This window comes from Triticum aestivum, chromosome 4A, assembly GCF_018294505.1.
Source record: "Triticum aestivum cultivar Chinese Spring chromosome 4A, IWGSC CS RefSeq v2.1, whole genome shotgun sequence".
Classification (NCBI taxonomy): Eukaryota; Viridiplantae; Streptophyta; class Magnoliopsida; order Poales; family Poaceae; genus Triticum; species Triticum aestivum.
In genome coordinates, this window is record NC_057803.1 from 551,149,782 (window position 1) to 551,168,121 (window position 18,340).

Sequence of the window (18,340 nt, forward strand, 5' to 3'; positions counted from 1 at the left end):
GGGCTCCAGATCAGCCCTCCCGAGAGGTTTTAGGGCCTGGCGGCGGCTCCGTATCGTAAAACACGATGATTTATTCTCTCTTTTTTTTTCTCCGAAAGCAAATATATAGAGTTGGAGTTGGCGTCGGAGGGTTTCCAGGGGGCCCACGAGGTAGGGGGCGCGCCCTGGGGGGGCGCGCCCCCCACCCTTGTGAGAAGGGTGTGGGCCCCCTGGTCTTCATCTTTGGCGAGAATTTTTTATTATTTTTTCTAAGATGTTCCGTGGAGTTTCAGGTCATTCCGAGAATATTTGTTTTCTGCACAAAAAACAACACCATGGCAATTCTGCTGAAAACAACGTCAGTCCGGGTTAGTTCCATTCAAATCATACAAGTTAGAGTCCAAAACAAGGGCAAAAGTGTTTGGAAAAGTAGATACGACAGAGACGTATCATATGTTGTCTCTTCTCTAGTGGTGTTATTTGAATGTCGACTATATGAAACTTCACCATTATTTGGGCCTAGAGGAAGGCATTGGGAAGTAATAAGTAGATGATGGGTTGCTAGAGTGACAGAAGTTTAAACCCTAGTTTATGCTTTGCTTTGTAAGGGGCTGATTTGGATCCATGTGTTTCATGCTATGGTTAGGTTTACCTTAATGCTTTTGTTGTAGTTGTGGATGCTTGCAATAGAGGTTAATCATAAGTGGGATGCTTGTCCAAGTAAGGATAGTACCCAAGCACCGGTCCACCCACATACCAAATTATCAAAGTACTGAACGCGAATCATATGAATGAGATGAAAACTAACTTGACGATAATTCCCATGTGTCCTCGGGAGCGCTTTTCTTTATATAAGAATTTGTCCAGGCTTGCCCTTTGCTACAAAAGGGATTGGGCCACCTTGCTGCACTTTATTTACTTTTGTTACTTGTTGCTCGTTACCAATTATCTTATCACAAAACTATCTGTTACCTATAATTTCAGTGCTTGCAGAGAATACCTTGCTGAAAACCGCTTATCATTTCCTTCTGCTCCTCGTTGGGTTCGACACTCTTACTTATCGAAAGGACTACAATAGATCCCCTATAATTGTGGGTCATCAGGCTCGAATACACAAGAATAAATGAAAGCAACAATACATGAGTACAGACATAAGTAAACAAGTATCCCTTAAGAAGGCTAGCAAAACAACGACAACATGGATCGAAAAGGTGCATGCCTCCTGCCTGGGAGCCTCCTAACTACTCCTGGTCATCGGCGGTCTTCACGTAGTAGTAGGCTCCGTCGTGGTAGTAGTAATCGTCGACGGGATCAACTGGCTCCTGGACTTCGTCATCTGATCGCAGTAATCGGGTAGAGGGGAAAAGAGGTAGCAAAGCAACCGTGAATACTCATCCAAAATACTCGCAAGACTTAAATCAGATCTATGCTAATTATGCATCGTGTCAAAGAAATGGGGCTATATCTTTCAACTAGACCGCAGAAATGCCAGAATAGAGGGAAGGCCTAGCCTATCGAAGACTAACATCTTCCAGCATCTTGCAGCAATAGAAGAGAGTAGAGCAACATAACATAAGTAATAAGTATGTTGTAGTATCAACGCCTAGAGATCCTTCCTCGACTCCCTGCGAGAAAATGATCTCGGAGCCATCATATCCATTTAGTGTCTCCATTATCCAGTTCTAGTTGCAATAGATCGAGATACAACTCCGAGTGTTTGTTAACGTGAAAACGGCTGAATAGATAAACTTCCCTGCAGGGGTGCACCAACTTACCCAACACGCTTGATTAGCTTTAGCCTAACACACTTTTCTGGGTCATGCCCGGCCTCGGCTGATAGACACACCGTAGTCCTACCTAGTCTCAACAAAGAGGCCAGCACGCTGACCTACATCCTTAGCGCTCAGGGGTCTTGGGCCCATCGCCCTTTGCACTCATGCGTGTTGCGTACGCGGCCTGGAGCAGACCCACCCCCTAATACAAGCGCAAGTGCTTCTCGTGCAACCGAGCGCGCGCCGCTCAATCGCTGACGTCCGAAGAGCTTTCGGAGAATCATACGAAGCCGAGTGCTCATACTTATTCCCGCGTGGTGGTTAGTGCGAAAAGATCAGAGGCCTACTCAGATCACATATCCAAACCCGTTAGTGTCTTGGGAGCTCGCGGTGACGATCAATGGTCCATGATATGTGGTCCCGTCGCCCCGTCTCGCGGATCTATCGATCATCGATTGGAGTTTGTAGCCACGACACTCAAGAGTGTCGATTCTCAGGGTAGGAGAATAGACGAGGAAGAGATACATTGTTGCTTGGTTGATAATGAAATAGGGTCTAGGGGTGGCATCATACAGCTATGTACTCTTTTTAGAGAAAATGTACAAGGCTCTTATTAGAGAAAATGTACAAGGCTCTTATTAGATGAAACCTTTTTTTCTTTGAAAAGGAGGATAACTCCGGGCTCGATGCACACAGCCATATATTATTAGGAAGGCAAAATCTAGCAACCGGGCAACATCAACCCGGAAATAAAGCGAAAAGAAAACCCAAGGCTGCATGCCTCGTGACAATAACTCCATTAGATAGCCACTAACCCTATGTTACAAGTCGACACCAAAAAGAAAAATAAACAACTCCAAAACGAAACCTAACAAAATGGAAATATTATCTAATCTAATCTTTAAAAGGAAACAGCAAACCAAACATGGTTAGACAACTAGGCAGAAGCTGCTGCCTGCTCCTAAATAGTTGTAGTGGCACCTCTTGCGGGCTTGGGCCAAGGGCCTGCGATGGTATGCGATCACCCCAGATAACAAATGCACTACCTAGTTCTAAAAAAAAACCTAGTTCTCAAAACAAAACAAAAAACTTACTAGTTCTTGGAAAGAAAATAACATAACAAATGCACCGTAGCACTAGCAGAGTATGCACAGAAGGATAAAACATTTGTTTCGAAGGAAATTATATAATAAAATATAGTACTCACTTGTTCCCCAACATGTGTCCACGATAGCAAAATAACAAGGACAGATAGGCATAAACAGAGTAACCTACTACTCCCTCCGTTCCAGAATACTTGTTGTGATGTTACTTCAAATTTAAACTAAAATCACGACAAGTATTTTGTTACTGAGGTAGCACTACATCCTAACAGCACAAAAGGGATTACACACCACCTCAAGATAAATCAGACAATGGCATTTTGATCAACTGAAGTCCTTTGCGCGGATGATATGAACTTTCATGGCACACAATTTCCGATGCTTCAGCAGCTCGAAGAGGCAGATATCTCCCACCTCCACCTCATTGGCTTTCACGAACTTTGTCCATCCGCCTATAATCCTTTTATCCTGAGGCCTGCGTCCAAACCATACTTGACACCTCTCGCCAAGTCGCTCAAGGCAGATGCTCCGCACCTCGTCTCCCAAATATTTGTTAATATATTTCTTTGAAAGGCTCTAGTTACAGATTCAAAATAAAAAAGGAATGTTAGATGATGTTATTCAAGCAAATTAGGAATTTAAATCACTCTAGACTTCCTAAATCCTTCACTAATCCTAGGAAGCTAATTATATGTAAACTCACATGACCAGGTTATAATTATAAAGCACTCTAAATAGCTTTATGATCCAAGAAAGAACACATGATAGATGAATACATGGTCAATATCACTAGTGGAACAAGCATTATTAGAGAATAAGGTTTGGAACTCACTAGAGTGTATCTTCCAGTAACATTGGTTTGTTGCATCATGGCAACAAAGATGGGAGTTTCAGAATCAATAAATTGAACCTTCTCCTTCACTGCCTTCTTCTGATCTGTAGTAAGGCGCGTAAAACGTGCAAGGATGCAATCAGGCAAAGCACCTTCTTCATGATCAGTATCTTCCGATGACAAGGAATCTCCTGCACAAACCACAAAAAAATGATAACAATTACATACTTAATATATCTGTAAAACAAAACAAAGTGTATCTCAGTACCATCTGGTAGCATGAATTGCCACCAGATGACTTAGCAGTAGGAACAACTTGTCGTACTCTTGCTGCCCTGACTAGACTTGTCCCTTTGAAGTCGTATCCGTCTTTCCAACGAAGGTGGCTGTATTTGCTTGGGTTCGGGATGAACGATAGCATCTTCCACTGTTTCGTTACGCAGTTGCATTTCCTTAAGCTGGGGGAGAGAATGAGAATGTTCCATAATTTTAACAACCTCTCTGTGCCTTTGCTGACAAATTTTGGAAGGCGTATCAATATCCTTTGTATGGATGATATGGACTTCCATCGTGCACGTCTTACATTTCTTCAACAATTCAAAAATGCAGATATCACCCATCTCAACATCATTGTCCTTTACAAACCTCCGCCAGCCAGATATAATCCTTTTCTCTTCAGGCCTACCACCAAATTGCACTTCCCACCTCTTGCCAAGGCACTGAAGACATATGTTGCGCTCCGTATCTCCCACATGTCGCTTGACATATTGTTTGGGCACACTCTAATTACAGATTTGGGTAAAATGGTTAGATAATGGCATTCAAGCAAACTGCAGAACAGAATAACATTTCAATCCCAGATCATTATCATAGTAAACAATATATGGTCTGTAAATTTAGTCATGGTGGGTTTAACAACTTAAAGCATTCAAAATAGTGTTTTCAACAGAAATCTTAGTTTAAACGGCTTGCTGCAGACTTTAGCAGAATGCGTATTCAACAGCAAATTCGACACTCACTAGGGTGAAAGTTCCTGTAACATTGCACTTGCTCATCATGGCCACAAAGGTTGGATTGTCAGATGGGATATGTTCGACCTTCTGGTCAACTTTCTTCTTCTGCGCTGGATTTAGACGGGTGTTCCACCCAAGCGTGTATCTAGATGTTTCACATAAATTAGTATCATCTTCCAAGCACAAAGAATCCCCTGTACACAAAAGGAGAACAATTACTGAATATATCAATTGAAGGTGACAACACCAGTTGCGATTTACAAGGAGTTATATCTATAATCACAAACTGTATGAAAGAACTAGAGTCTGAGTGGGAGTGCCTGAAGAACTCGCCACGCTCTTGTTGCCCTGATTTGATTTATTCCTCTGAAGATTTGACTGCCTCTCAGCACATGTCAGCTGCATTTGCAGAGACTGGGGCTGGCAATTAGAACGATTCAGAGTCTCAGTAGGTGGTTGCATTTGCATGTGCCGACTGTCATCAACAAAATGGTCCACATTTGCACTAGGCGATTGCATTTGTATGGGCTGAGGATGCCCTTCGGAACGTCTCATATTGTCGGTAGGCAGTTGCATTTGCACATGTTGAGCATGCCCTTGAGAACGGCTCACGTTATCAGTATGCGGCTGCACACGCATGAGCTGAGGATGCCCTTGAGAAATATTCACATTTTCAGTGGGAGATTGCATTCCAGGGGGCAGAGAATGACCATGAGAACGGACCAAAGTTTCAGGAGCGCCTATGTGCCTTTCCTGCACATAAGGAGACAGAGGAGTACTGTCTGCAATAACCGATGATGCTTTCTCACGGCCAAATCGATCGAACACTATGACATTGAACTGAGAGTTTCCATTGTATCTAAATACCACAGAGTCGTCGATCTGTAGACCGTAGGTTTCGACAAAAGTCTCCCATCCTGCTCTAAGGACTAGTTTATCTGGATACTTGGCAACTCCAACAGTGTAAATATGACCATTTCGTGCTTCTAGCTTGATCTCTTTTGGGATCTCACCCCTGAATCGTTTCAGAAAATCTTCTGGGATGGTCTGCAGAAACAAGAACCAATGAAGAAAACATGGTTGAAACCATAGGAGGATACAAAGTATGAAGATTATGCAAAATATACTATTTGACATCTGATGTGAAAACAGACAGGGAGAAAGGCACTAGCTTATTTCTGTACCTCTACCAGTGTGACATTTAGTCTCGGTGTTATCATGTTAACGCCTTTGATTCAGGGACCAAATCAACGTGCCATAAAATATTTTCCACAGAATATATAGCAAGTTACAAATAAAGTGAAATTCAAGTTCAACATTAACTGAGTGATCCTATAAAGAAGACAGTCTCCAGGCCAGCTCTAGCCACCAGACCATGATTAAAGGGCACATTGACACAATTAACACTATAAATCTTTATTCATCCCCAAGTAAAATCCCGGTAAAGGTACTATTCCGTGCTGAAATCATGGGTTTCTTCTTGTAAATTACCACAGGGGTTAGTCCCTGTTGATCTCGTTTTCCTTTGTATTCTGTGCTACTAAAATTGAAAAGTAACTATACATCCTATTTGCAGAGTATCATAGCTTCTTCTCTTTTTTTTTTTACTTCAACGTGCAGTGTTATTAGGAACTTGGATCTACAGTAGTACGGATCAGATCCAACTTGGGGATATGCTTATTCTGGCACGAAAACATTAAATCGATAGTCTGCATGTCTGAATAAAAATGTGAGTACGTGCTGCATCAAGCAATCGACCTAGTTGCTCCAGGAGGGCAGGGTGCAGGTGCTCCAGGGCGTCCCTGTCGCCCCCGGCGTGGCGCCTGCCCCCGTGCTAGAAGGGGTCCCCGTGGGCGTCTTCCTTGAGCCTGACATGGGGCCGTTCCACGAGGAGGTGGGGGCCTTTTGGGAGGAGCTCACGCGCTCTGACCCCCAGTTGTTCGAGCTCGGCGCCCTGTCGGCCTGGCAGCCCGGTCAGCTGGAGCCCGGGGTGCAGGCTGCCGACGACTGCGCGACCTGGGTGCAGCCACGCCCTCCCCAACCCCACGGACTACCTGCATGGGAGGAGCTCGAGGAGTCTGACCTGGGGATGGGGCCGCTGGTGAACCACGCACCGGCGTCCTCGTTGGCCCAGGACCTGCTGGCCAAGCCGTGGCCCTAGCTGGGTTATTTGGTTCCCGCCCCGATCGAGCCTGCCCCTCTGGCGGCAGCCCAGGAGCTGACCCGGCCGGTGGGGACGGTGAACCATCAGGTGGAGCGCATCATGTCAGCAGATCAACTCGCAGCACAGCTTCAGGATCTGGAGGTCGACGAGGCAACCACGTTCCTCTCCAAAGTTTTCCGTCTGCTACCACCCTCCGTCATTGGTGCGCCACCTTGCTTGGCCTCCAATGCCTCCACTGATGACGCCCTGCCATGGCCGGCCTCCAATGCCACGGCTCCGGCCCCAGAGCCGCCGACGCTGATGATCAAGACCCCGGCCGTCCCCCGCCGGGCCAGCCCACGGGTCGCGGCCAGGGCGGCCGGCATGACCCAGCAGCAGAAGGCGCAAGCTAGGCTCGCCAAGCAGTTGGCGTTCATTGACCACCCAGGCCAGTTCAGGGCCGATGTGCGTCAGCGCTACACTGATCGCATCAAGGCGCCACTGGAAAGGATGGTGTCCGCGTTGGGGCGGGCGGCGGGAGTGCACTCTTCGGCCACCCTCAACCTTCCGGATGAGGACCTGCTCGAGCTCGCCGGCAACGCCGCTTGATGCAATCCAGATGTCCAAGGGGCCCCGTTCTGTTGTTATGTTAGTCCGTCTCCAGTTCGTGTCGTGTTGTAGCCACCACGCCGTCCTCGGACCGCGTCGTAGGCTAGGCTTTAGTTTGTTGCGACCTCGCCGGGCGCCCGTGTCATCACTCCGGCCGTATCAGCTCATGTGTGTTCGCTTCGCTGCTCCCTGTTCGAGCATGCCAATGCAATGGGTCTCTATTCGTGTTTGCCATGAGTAGCTTTTCTCTGTTGAACTGGAACGCAAGGGGCCTGAATGACCGCGCCCGTAGATGGGGTGCGATCGCTCGTGGAGCAGTCTAGATGCTCGATCCTTTGTGTGCAAGAAACCAAGCGCGAAGCAATTCCGGCTGCCATGCTCGCTGAGATCGCAGGGCCGAGGTTGGGGAGCTCACTGGTTCTGCCTGCGGCTGGAACGCGGGGAGGAGTTATGTTGGCCTGGGATGCTGCCTCCTTCCAGATCAATCAGATTGATATGTCAGCCTTCGCCGTTACCGCGCTAGTGACGCCGCTGGTGGGTGGTGCAGCCTGGACGCTGACCACGGTCTATGGGCCCTCAGAGGAAGACGCCAAACCTCTTTTCCTTGCTGACCTGGCTCGGATCCGTGGGCTTATTTCCGGACCCTGGCTTATAATCGGGGATTTTAACCTAATTTATGAAGCCCGGGACAAGAGCAACTCCAACATCAATCTGCGGCTTATGGAGCGATTCCGATCGGCGCTAAATAACAACGACCTCAAGGAGATCAATTTGTGCGGCAGGCGCTTCACATGGTCAAACGAGCAAGCCTCGCCCACGCTGGTCCCCCTGGATCGCGCCTTCTGCACGCCAGAGTGGGATCTTCAGTTCAACGCAGCGCGGCTCCAACCCCTCGCCACGGCCATGTCAGATCACTGCCCTCTCCTCTTGACATGTGAGTCCTCCTCGCGGCGTAGTGCGCGGTTCCGTTTCGAAGCCTTCTGGCCGCACGTCTCTGGGTTCAAGGAGGTTGTGGCAGTAGTCTGGAACGCGCCGGGTGTGCAGGGATGCGCACTTATCAGGTTGGACACAAAGCTCAAGCGGGCGGCTAGAGCGCTCCGTCTTTGGCACAAGCACCACATCGGGAACACTCGCCTGCAGCTGCTGATGGCGCAGGACACGATTCTGTTGCTCGACCAAGCTCAGGAAGATAGGCAGCTCGAGCTGGACGAGCTAACCCTACGCAAAGAGCTCAAGTCCCGCATTCTTGGTCTCGCAGTCATCGAGCGCATCAAGGCCAGGCAGCGCGCCAGAGTCAGGGAAGTTCGAGTGGGTGATGCCAACACCAAGTATTTTCACATAAAAGCTAATGGCCGCCGAAGGAAAAACTTCATTGGCTCATTGGCTTCGGGCAGCGTTTTGACCACTGAGCAGCGCCACAAAGAGCAGATCGCGACCGAGTTCTTCGACCGCTTGCTCGGGGACCCAGGCTCGGTGTCAACAGGGTTCAACTGGGATGCGCTGGGCCTTTCTAGGGCCAATCTCGATGACCTAGAGGTTGCGTTCACCCGGGAGGAAATCGCAGCGGCCATTGCGGACCTGCCGCCGGATCGGGCCCCGGGCCCGGACGGTTTTTCAGGGGCTTTCTACAAGGCGGCGGCGGAAATCATTTTAGATGACCTGGTGCTCGCATTCCAGCAGCTGCACTGCATGAACCGGACAGGCCTGCACCTGCTCAATGGGGCGCACGTCATGCTCTTGGCCAAGAAAGATGGGGCTTCGAGCATGGCGGACTACAGGCCCATCAGCCTGCTGCACAGCATGGCGAAGCTCTTCAGCAAGGTGCTTGCATTGAGGCTTGCCAAGCGGATCGACACGCTCATCTCGCCGACACAGAGCGCCTTCATCAAGGGCAGATGCATCCAAGACAATTTCATTTTTGTGCAAGGGATGGCCAGGCACTTCCACAGGACAAAGCGGGCCGCTATTTTGCTAAAGCTTGATATAGCAAAAGCATTCGACACCGTCTCCTGGCCCTATCTGTTGGACATGATGCGTGCGAGAGGTTTCGGGTCACGCTGGTGCAACTGGATCGCCATGCTCCTCGCCACCAGCTCGTCCAGGGTGCTCGTCAACGGGGCGTTAGGCCGGTCGATCAGGCACCACAGGGGGCTCAGGCAGGGCGACTTGATTTCCCCTTTTCTGTTCATCCTCGCCATGGAGCCGCTCCAGAGGCTGCTAGACTTAGCAGTCTGTGATGGGCTGCTTTCCAAGTTAAAGGGGAGGATTCCAAGCCTACGAACCTCTCTCTACGCGGACGACGTTGCTCTCTTCTTAAACCCTATCCGCCAAGAGCTTCTTGCCGTTCGGCAGATTCTGCAAGCCTTTGGGCAGGCCGCGGGGCTACAAGTAAATTTCTCCAAGAGCAAGGCCATTCCGATTCACCCTGAGCTTTTCGATGTGGAGAATGTCATACAGCCGCTCGGGGCCGCGCTCGCCGCCCTGCCGTGCTGTTTCTTGGGCCTCCCCCTGTCCCTTCGCAAGGTTCAAAAAGCTGAGCTGCAGCCGTTGCTGGACAAGATCTTGGCCCGTCTCACCGCATGGAAATTCAAGGTTTTCACTGCTGCCGGCCGTCTTGTGCTCCTGAACTCTGTGCTCTCTGCGTTGGCTGTATATTGGCTTTCAGTTCATCAACTACCAGCCTGGGTGAGGCGTCAGATAGACAAAATCAGGAGAGCGTGGCTCTGGCGTGGACAGGAGAGTTGCCTTGGAGGGCACTGCAAGGTTGCATGGGGCAGGATATGCAGACCTAAAGAGCTCGGAGGTTTGGGCATCATCGACCTTAACCGCTTCGGAATCGCGCTCAGGCTGAGATGGCTTTGGTGGGAAAAGACGGCCCCCTACAAACCTTGGATTGGTCTCCCCGTGCCGTGCAATGAGGACGACCGCCGTCCGTTCGCGGCTGCCACAACCGTTGTGCTAGGCGATGGCCGAACGGCCTCCTTTTGGATGGACAGTTGGCTGCAAGGCCAAGCTCCATGCCACATTGCGCCAGAACTGTTTCGCCTCTCGAAACGCAAGCATCGCACCGTGCGGCAAGCACTAAACAGCAACCGTTGGGTGCCGACCTGGGTGGACGAGTCCCAAGTAACCTGCTCGCTGCTTTTGTTTCTCTCTGGGGCAGGATCAGCGCTGCGACCATCCTTGATACAGGCAGGGACAAGTTCACCTGGAAGCTTGAGGCCTCTGGCAGCTACTCGGCCTCGTCGGCATACCGATTGCAATTCATGGGGTCCACCTCCTCGCCTATCATGCACTTGGTCTGGCATGCCCAGCGCCGGCCAAGATTAAGTTTTTCACATGGCTCCTATCTGCTGGTCGACTACTCACGGCGGACCGGCTCATGGCCAGGTCATGGCCCAACTCCTATTTCTGTCCATTGTGCTGGCGCAACCTGGAGACCGCTCAACACCTGTTCAGGGAGTGCATTTGGTCGAGGAACATCTGGACGGCAGCGGCCAGCCGCTTCCGCGTTCCCACCTTCCTTCCTTGCTCCTAGAGGTCCACAAACTGCATGGTGGAGTGGCTGGACGGCCTCAGTGCGGTGCCTCATGACCGCAAGCGGGCGCGATCAATCGCTCTCCTAACCAATTGGTGGATTTGGCTAGAGCGTAACGGCCGCATCTTCAGGGATCTCGAGCGCCCCGTCCGGGTAGTGCTGGAGCTTCTCACTGACGACCTAGCTACATGGGCACTAGCAGGGGTTAACCATCTGATGCTGCGAGAGTGAGGACCTTGCAGCCTGGGTTCTTGTTTTTCTTTCTTTTGTATTTTGGCAGCTGTCGGTTGCTTTTGTACAGACTAGGTCGCTGCTTCTTCTCATAATGCACACGCAGTTCACCTGTGCTTCCTCAAAAAAAATTCAACACAAGAAGGTGACAGAAAAAAAAACAAGAACCACTGTGGCTGAACATGAGTAGGGGGCTTACCATCTCACGATCACAGCCATCCACCATAAACATCAGGAAATGCTTCTCCCGGTCATCCAGATTGCAGTAGTCGAGCTCATCCCTCCGCTTGCATCTTTCGCAGCCCATCTTCTCACCCGACATGCGTAGCAAAGGAAGCGAGCATCATTAGCAGTGAAGTTCAGTGCCAAAACTGTGAAACGACGATGCCAATGCTGCTGAGTTGCGAGTTCGACCGGGAGAGGCTTTACCTTGGGCCGGCTGAGATCCCGGCGAACGGAAACCTTGGCTAGATCAACCGGCGGAAAAAGAAAGAATCGGGAGCCCCGGGATTCTGCGAGAGCAGAGGATCTTAGCGGAGACGATGAGAAGGGGTGAAATGAAGCCTCTCCCGAAGAACACTTGGCTGTTGTCTTCCTCCTGCCTCTGACCGACGATTGGGAGAGAAGAAAGCTCGGCGAGAAGACGGGATGGGGTACCTAGCTAGCTCTGCTCCTGCCACCACGGCATGGCGTGGTAAAGTTCATCGGTTCTCGCGCGTCCAAGCAAGCAACCGGTCACTTGCTTGCAGCCCCGAACGCGGCACTCTGACTGTTCACCGTAATGTCCAGTCGGCGTAAATGGCCTGTAGACTGCGGTGCAGTGCGTGGGCTGTACAGCATTTCCCCAGGATTCGAGTGTACTTCCGGTAGGTGTGGTTATTACAGGCCTAGCTAATACGAAAATCCCCTTTGATGCCCGGGCGCAGACAAGCTGAATGAACAGTACATCGATTAAAAATAGAAACAAAATCAAATAATTCCGAATCTATACTACTATTAAAAGACCAAACATGACTTCCTCTACATCCACACCAGAAAGTGCACATGGGATAACCCCCACGTCCGATCAGACCCACTTGATACCATCCAACTGTCCACGTTACATCAACCATACTACAATCAAATCAACGGTTCACAACAAATGTTCTGTCGGCAGACTCCCCCATTCAGGATGCTACACAGCCCCACGATGACACCCCCTGGGAATTAAACATCACCTCCACGATCTACGCTGCCACCACGCCAGGAACCGCCGCGATCAACGCTGGTGTATGCGATGTCCTCGACCCAGTAGACATCCTCGACCCGCCTTGCTCCCCTACCTCTCCTCGCCCCTCCGCCGTCGCCACGCCGCCCTAGCCCCTGGTGGCCGCATTGTCCTCCGCCCCGGTGCATGTCATTCCTCGACCCGCCTTGCTACCCAACCTTTCCTCGCCCCGCCGTCATCGCCACACCATTGTCGTCCCTGGTGGCCGCGACGTCCTCCACCCGATGGTCGTCCTCGACCACGGCGTGCTGCCCTACCTGCGGTGTCATCACCCCGTGTGGCCCGCAGCATCTCGAGGACATATGACTACTTTCTGACGTGCCAACGCATAGGTTAGATCATTTGAATTCGCAAGTATAGATGATTAGGCAGAAGACAAAAGGAAATTGCTCTTTTAATCTGACAATTATAATTTGTACCGTGAAATTTGATACTTACAGTACATCATGATCTGCATGACAAACTGAGTTGACAATATGGCATCCTTTGAGCATAGTGGGGCGCGTACTCCCTTTCAGGACCTGACAAACAACGACAATTCAGGTAAATACATATATCATGTACTCTTACGTACTTCAATCTTGTAAATCCAAAATATATCGTTGCCTCGCAGGTCAAAAAACAGATCCAAAAGAACTAAAGAGACAGAGGGAAAGAGAGAGGTAAAAAGGGATGCAATACTAAAAAATTTGATAAGAAAATAGGCAGTTTTCTGATTAAATTAATCCATGAATAAATCATAAGCATGACATTGACAGTATTGATAACACACTGGTTACGATCTAACAGAGCATGTACTACGCATATAGTAGAAATATCTACGCATATCACTAGTACTGCTACAACAGAAAGAAACATGGGAGGGATAAACGATGTATACCCTCCAATCGGCCATGCAGCGGCGGTGGCGGCGGCAGTAGCCGCGGCATCCTCGGCGGCCTTCTTGTCGGCCTCGGCCTTCTCAGCGGCGGCACGATCGGCGTCGGTCGACATGGTGATGACAAAGGTGATGTGGACGTAGATGAACAAAAGCGAGCAGTCGCGTAGTCGCTACCCAAAAACCTAATCGCCCCTCTCACGTACAGGATCCGGAGAAGCGAGGTTTCGGAGGCCTGCTCTCCCATCAACCGTGTACGCGGTGAACGGGACGGAGTCGCCGGCGGCAGCAGCAGCAGAGGAACAACGCGGGCGTGGTGGCGGAGATGCGTTCTGTTTCGTGGCGGCTAGGGTTGGTAGTGCCCCACATATATATGTGCGGCTGCGCGTGCAGAGACGTGGCTGAACCCACGTCCAAGTCGGTAGCCCATGATCCGACGTCTCAATTCGTGGCCCCACCTGTCAAAGACTCTCCATTCCTAACCGGCAAAAAGAAGCGCATAGGAGTGAGCTCAGCTCGGCTCAATCCCGCAACCCGCCGCGCGGCGCGGCGCGTCGTGGCGAGGCGTGGCGTGGCGAGGCGAGCGGAGGAGGAGGAGTGCGCGAGGGCCTCATCTCTTCTCAAGCTCCAATGGCATGAGGAAGAGAATCCCTTATAAAGCACTCCAACTCTCCTTCCACTTCCGGGGTGGGACTAAACTTCCCAGCACCTTGTCATGCCACCTACATGGGCCCTTAGAGATCAAATCTGAAATTGTCATATGGGCTCTATGCCCATCTCATATTTCAATAATCCCCCACCAAATCTCAGGGGCCCAGTTTGTCCTTTGTTCCAAACGCTGTTTTGATATACCAGCATCTCAGTGGAGACCGATTAAGGTTGAGCTCCACCTAGACCAAGTAGTTACACTCCTTCACAACTAACAATGGACTATGCCTTGAATTGTCAGTTTGGCGTCAAGAAGTTTCACCACAAGTCTCACTGATACGAGGCTGCTGAAGGCCGACCCCTCGGGTGGAGCATATTAGTCACACTCCTGGCCTGCTCATGAGCTTGCTAGAGATCACCCCAATCTTATAGACTGTGACCAGCAGTCGGGCTCATATAGGTGTGTTCCTCCAAAGATCGCTCTGTAGGATAGCATCTTGCTTATGCATATAAGCCTTGGAACACATTAAGACAGTAGTCATCCTTCCATACAGTTTCGAGAGTATTGCATCTCCAACGGAGTGGGTTAGTGAAGTTACTCTCCTCAGTTCGCCATTGGCTTGTTTTCCCAGGTCCTACTTCACGGGATCTCCGATCACATAGGTTGGGTTACTACCAAGGCAACTCATGTGGGTCTCATACCCATCTCCCTTGATGCGTTATCTATCACAACACGTGATAGCCCTTTAGTAAAGGGATCTGCCAGATTCTTAGCCGTTTGAATATAATCCAACGCTATCACTCCGGAGTTTCTCAATTTTCTGACAGCTTTCGATCTCATTCTTATGTGTTTGTTGGACTTCATGTTGTCCTTTGAACTCTTCACCTTGACAATAACTGTTTGATTGTCACAGTTCATAAGGATGGCCGGAACCGGCTTCTCAACCACTGGCAAGTTCATCAACAGATCTTGAAGCCATTCTGCTTCGCCACCCGATGTGTCTAATGCTGTTAATTCTGCTTCCATTGTCGATCTTGTTAAGATCGTTTGCTTGCAAGACTTCCAGGAAACAGCACCACCTCCAAGAGTAAATATATACCCAGTTGTGGCCTTCATCTCATCAGCATCAGAGATCCAATTCGCATCACTATACCATTCAAGTACCGACGGGTATCCGGTATAGTGAAGTCCATAGTTCATAGTACCTTTCAGATAGCGCATAACTCTCTCAAGAGCATGCCAATGTACATCACCCGGTTTGGAAACAAATCGGCTCAGTTTGCTAATAGCAAATGCCATGTCAGGCCTCGTTGCGCTTGCTAGATACTGTAGTGAACCAACAATCTGAGAGTATCTCAATTGATCTATAGTTGTGCCTTTAGACTTTCGAATCAGCACACTAGGATCATATGGTGTTTGAGATGGTTTGCGGTCCAAATATCCAAAACGACTCAACACCTTCTCAACATAATGGGATTGCAGAAGTGTAATCCCACCTTCATCATCTCTCAATAGCTTGATGTTCAAGATAACATCAGCCACTCCAAGGTCCTTCATCTCAAAGTTCTGAGATAGGAAATACTTAACTTCCTCGATCAACTTGAGATTAGTCCCAAATATCAGTATGTCATCAACATACAAACACAGTATAACTCCTTAGCCCCCACCATAGCGATAGTATACACATTTGTCGGCCTCATTAACAACAAAGCCAACAGATGTCAATGTTTCATTAAACTTGTCATGCCATTGCTTAGGCGCTTGTCTCAGGCCATACAAAGATTTCACCAACTTACACACCTTTCCTTCCTGACCATCCATCACAAAGCCATCAGGTTGTTGCATATAGATTTCCTCCTTTAGCTCTCCGTTCAGGAAAGCCGTCTTAACATCCATCAGATGAATGAGAAGACCATGCGAGGCCGCCAACGAGATTAATACTCGAATGGTGGTCAGTCTGGCCACAGGTGAATAAGTGTCGAAGAAATCTTCTTCTTCTTTCTGGGCGTAGCCCTTGGCCACAAGCCTAGCCTTGTACTTTTCTATCGTACCATCGGGCCTAAGCTTCTTCTTGAACACCCACTTGCATCCCAATGGTTTGCAACCATAAGGACGTTCAGTAAGCTCCCAAGTCACGTTAGTCATGATGGAATCCATCTCGCTACGGACCGCATCCTTACAGTAGTCAGCTTCTGAAGATGCATACGCTTCTGAAATAGAAGTGGGATTATCCTCCACGAGGTATATGAAGAAATCATCACCAAAGGTCTTTACAGTCCTTTGTCTCTTGCCCCTACCAAGGGATTCCTCATTATCCTCCTCAGGATTTTCATCATGTGTTTGATTATAATATTCCATCGGAATGGCAGGTTCAGGAGTCTCCTCAGATTCCTGTCTAGAAGTGCTTTGTACATCTCTCATGGGAAAAATGTCCTCAAAGAATGTAGCATCTTTAGACTCCATAATTGTACCGACTTTCATGTCAGGTACCTCAGATTTCACTACTAGAAATCTATAGCCAACACTATTCATAGCGTAGCCCAAATTAACACAGTCCACAGTCTTTGGTCCAAGCTTACGCTTTTTGGGGATCGGCACATTAACTTTCGCCAAGCAGCCCCAGGTACGTAAGTACGAGAGTGTTGTCCTTCTCTTGGTCCACTTCTCGTAAGGAGTGATCTCGTTATCCTTTGTCGGAACTTTATTCAGGACATGACAGGATGTCATTATAGCCTCCCCCCACCATGCCTTGGATAAACCCGACGTATCTAACATGGCGTTAACCAAATCAGTTAGAGTACGGTTTTTCCGCTCGGCAACCCCGTTTGACTGGGGTGAGTAGGGAGGCGTCCTCTCGTGAATAATGCCGTGTTCCGCACAAAAGGCATCAAACTCTTTCGAGAAGTACTCTCCACCACGATCTGACCGGACTCGTTTAATTTTCTTTTCAAGTTGATTCTCAACTTCTGCCTTATAGATTTTGAAGTAGTGTAGAGCCTCATCTTTAGTATTTAACAGATACACATAGCAATATCTAGTGGAATCATCTATCAAAGTCATGAAATATTTCTTTCCACCTTTAGTCAACACACCATTCATCTCACAAAGATCAGAATGTATGAGTTCCAGTGGCGCCAAGTGTCTCTCCTCTGCTGCCTTGTGAGGCTTGCGAGGTTGCTTAGATTGCACACACGAATGGCACTTAGAACCTTTGGCTAAAGTGAAACTCGGGATTAAATTCGATTTTGCTAGCCGCGTCATAACACCGAAACTAATGTGACAAAGACGTGAATGCCATACTTCAGATTCATTAACACTCAAATGAATATTGTTCACGACTTTATTACATAGATCTGCAAGAGAAAGGCGGAACATGCCTCCGCATTCATAACCCTTTCCAACAAATAGTCCATATTTCGTAACAACTAATTTATTAGACTCGAATACCAACTTAAACCCTTCTCTACATAGAAGGGAGCCACTAACGAGGTTCTTCTTGATGGCGGGGACATGCTGCACGTTCTTCAGCTGCACGATCCTTCCCGAAGTAAACTTCAGATCGACCGTGCCAACACCAAGAACAGAAGCACTCGCGCCATTCCCCATCAGTACGGACCCGTGACCTGTGGCCTGGTAAGAAGAAAACAATGAAATGTCAGCACACACATGAACACCTGCACCTGTGTCGACCCACCAATCGGTGGACGGCCAAACTGAAAATACAGCAAATAAATTACCGTACCCAGATGCACCACTCTCATTGTTGCTCACAATCATATTGACAGACTTGGAGTCCTGCCCTTGCTTCTTATACTTGTTTGGGCACTTGTTGGCCCAATGTTCAAGCGAACCACAAGTAAAGCAGCCCTCATCCTTCTTGTTCTTCTTGAAGGTCTTCTTACCCTTCTTCTTAAAGTCGGCACTCTGTTGGACACCGTTCTTTCCCTTGGGCTTGTGGGAATTGGAGTTCTTCTGATGCACCATGTTGGCCACAGAAGTTCCTTCGACCCCTTTTCCGTGCGAGTCCTTTGCCCTTGAATTCTGCTCAACACTCAGATGGCCAATGACATCCTCCACAGAGAATTCACGCCTCTGATGTTTCAGAGTGGTGGCAAAGTTCCTCCAGGAATTGGGAAGCTTAGCGATTATGCAGCCCGCGACAAACTTGCCCGGTAACTCGCACTTAAGAAGCTCAAGCTCCTTAACAATGCATATTATCTCATGAGCCTGCTCCAATACAGGACGGTTTTCAACCATCTTGTAATCATGGAACTGCTCTATAATATACATCTCGCTCCCTGCATCGGCAGCCCCGAACTTAGATTCG

At 49.1% G+C, this 18,340-nt stretch overlaps 1 protein-coding gene across 1 annotated transcript; it reads right to left on the minus strand.

The window, feature by feature from the left end:
• Window positions 1-3,178: 3,178 nt before the first annotated feature.
• On the minus strand, window positions 3,179-5,852 carry LOC123083906 (B3 domain-containing protein LOC_Os12g40080-like). Its single transcript, XM_044505779.1, has 5 exons — window positions 4,987-5,852; window positions 4,706-4,893; window positions 4,303-4,468; window positions 3,687-3,877; window positions 3,179-3,430 (listed from the first exon to the last, which is right to left on the minus strand). Exons 1-5 carry the CDS (start codon window positions 5,834-5,836, stop codon window positions 3,179-3,181), a joined length of 1,647 nt encoding a protein of 548 aa, XP_044361714.1. The 5' UTR covers window positions 5,837-5,852.
• Window positions 5,853-18,340: the final 12,488 nt, after the last annotated feature.

Coding starts and splice junctions, on each gene's coding strand:
- LOC123083906 (XM_044505779.1), bottom strand. CDS start 5,836: ATGTCAAATAGTATATTTTGCATAATCTTCATACTTTGTATCCTCCTA. Junction 4,894..4,986: donor GACTCTAGTTCTTTCATACA/GTTTGTGATTAT, acceptor TTTTGTGTACAG/GGGATTCTTTGTGCTTGGAA. Junction 3,878..4,302: donor GGACAATGATGTTGAGATGG/GTGATATCTGCA, acceptor TGGTTTGTGCAG/GAGATTCCTTGTCATCGGAA.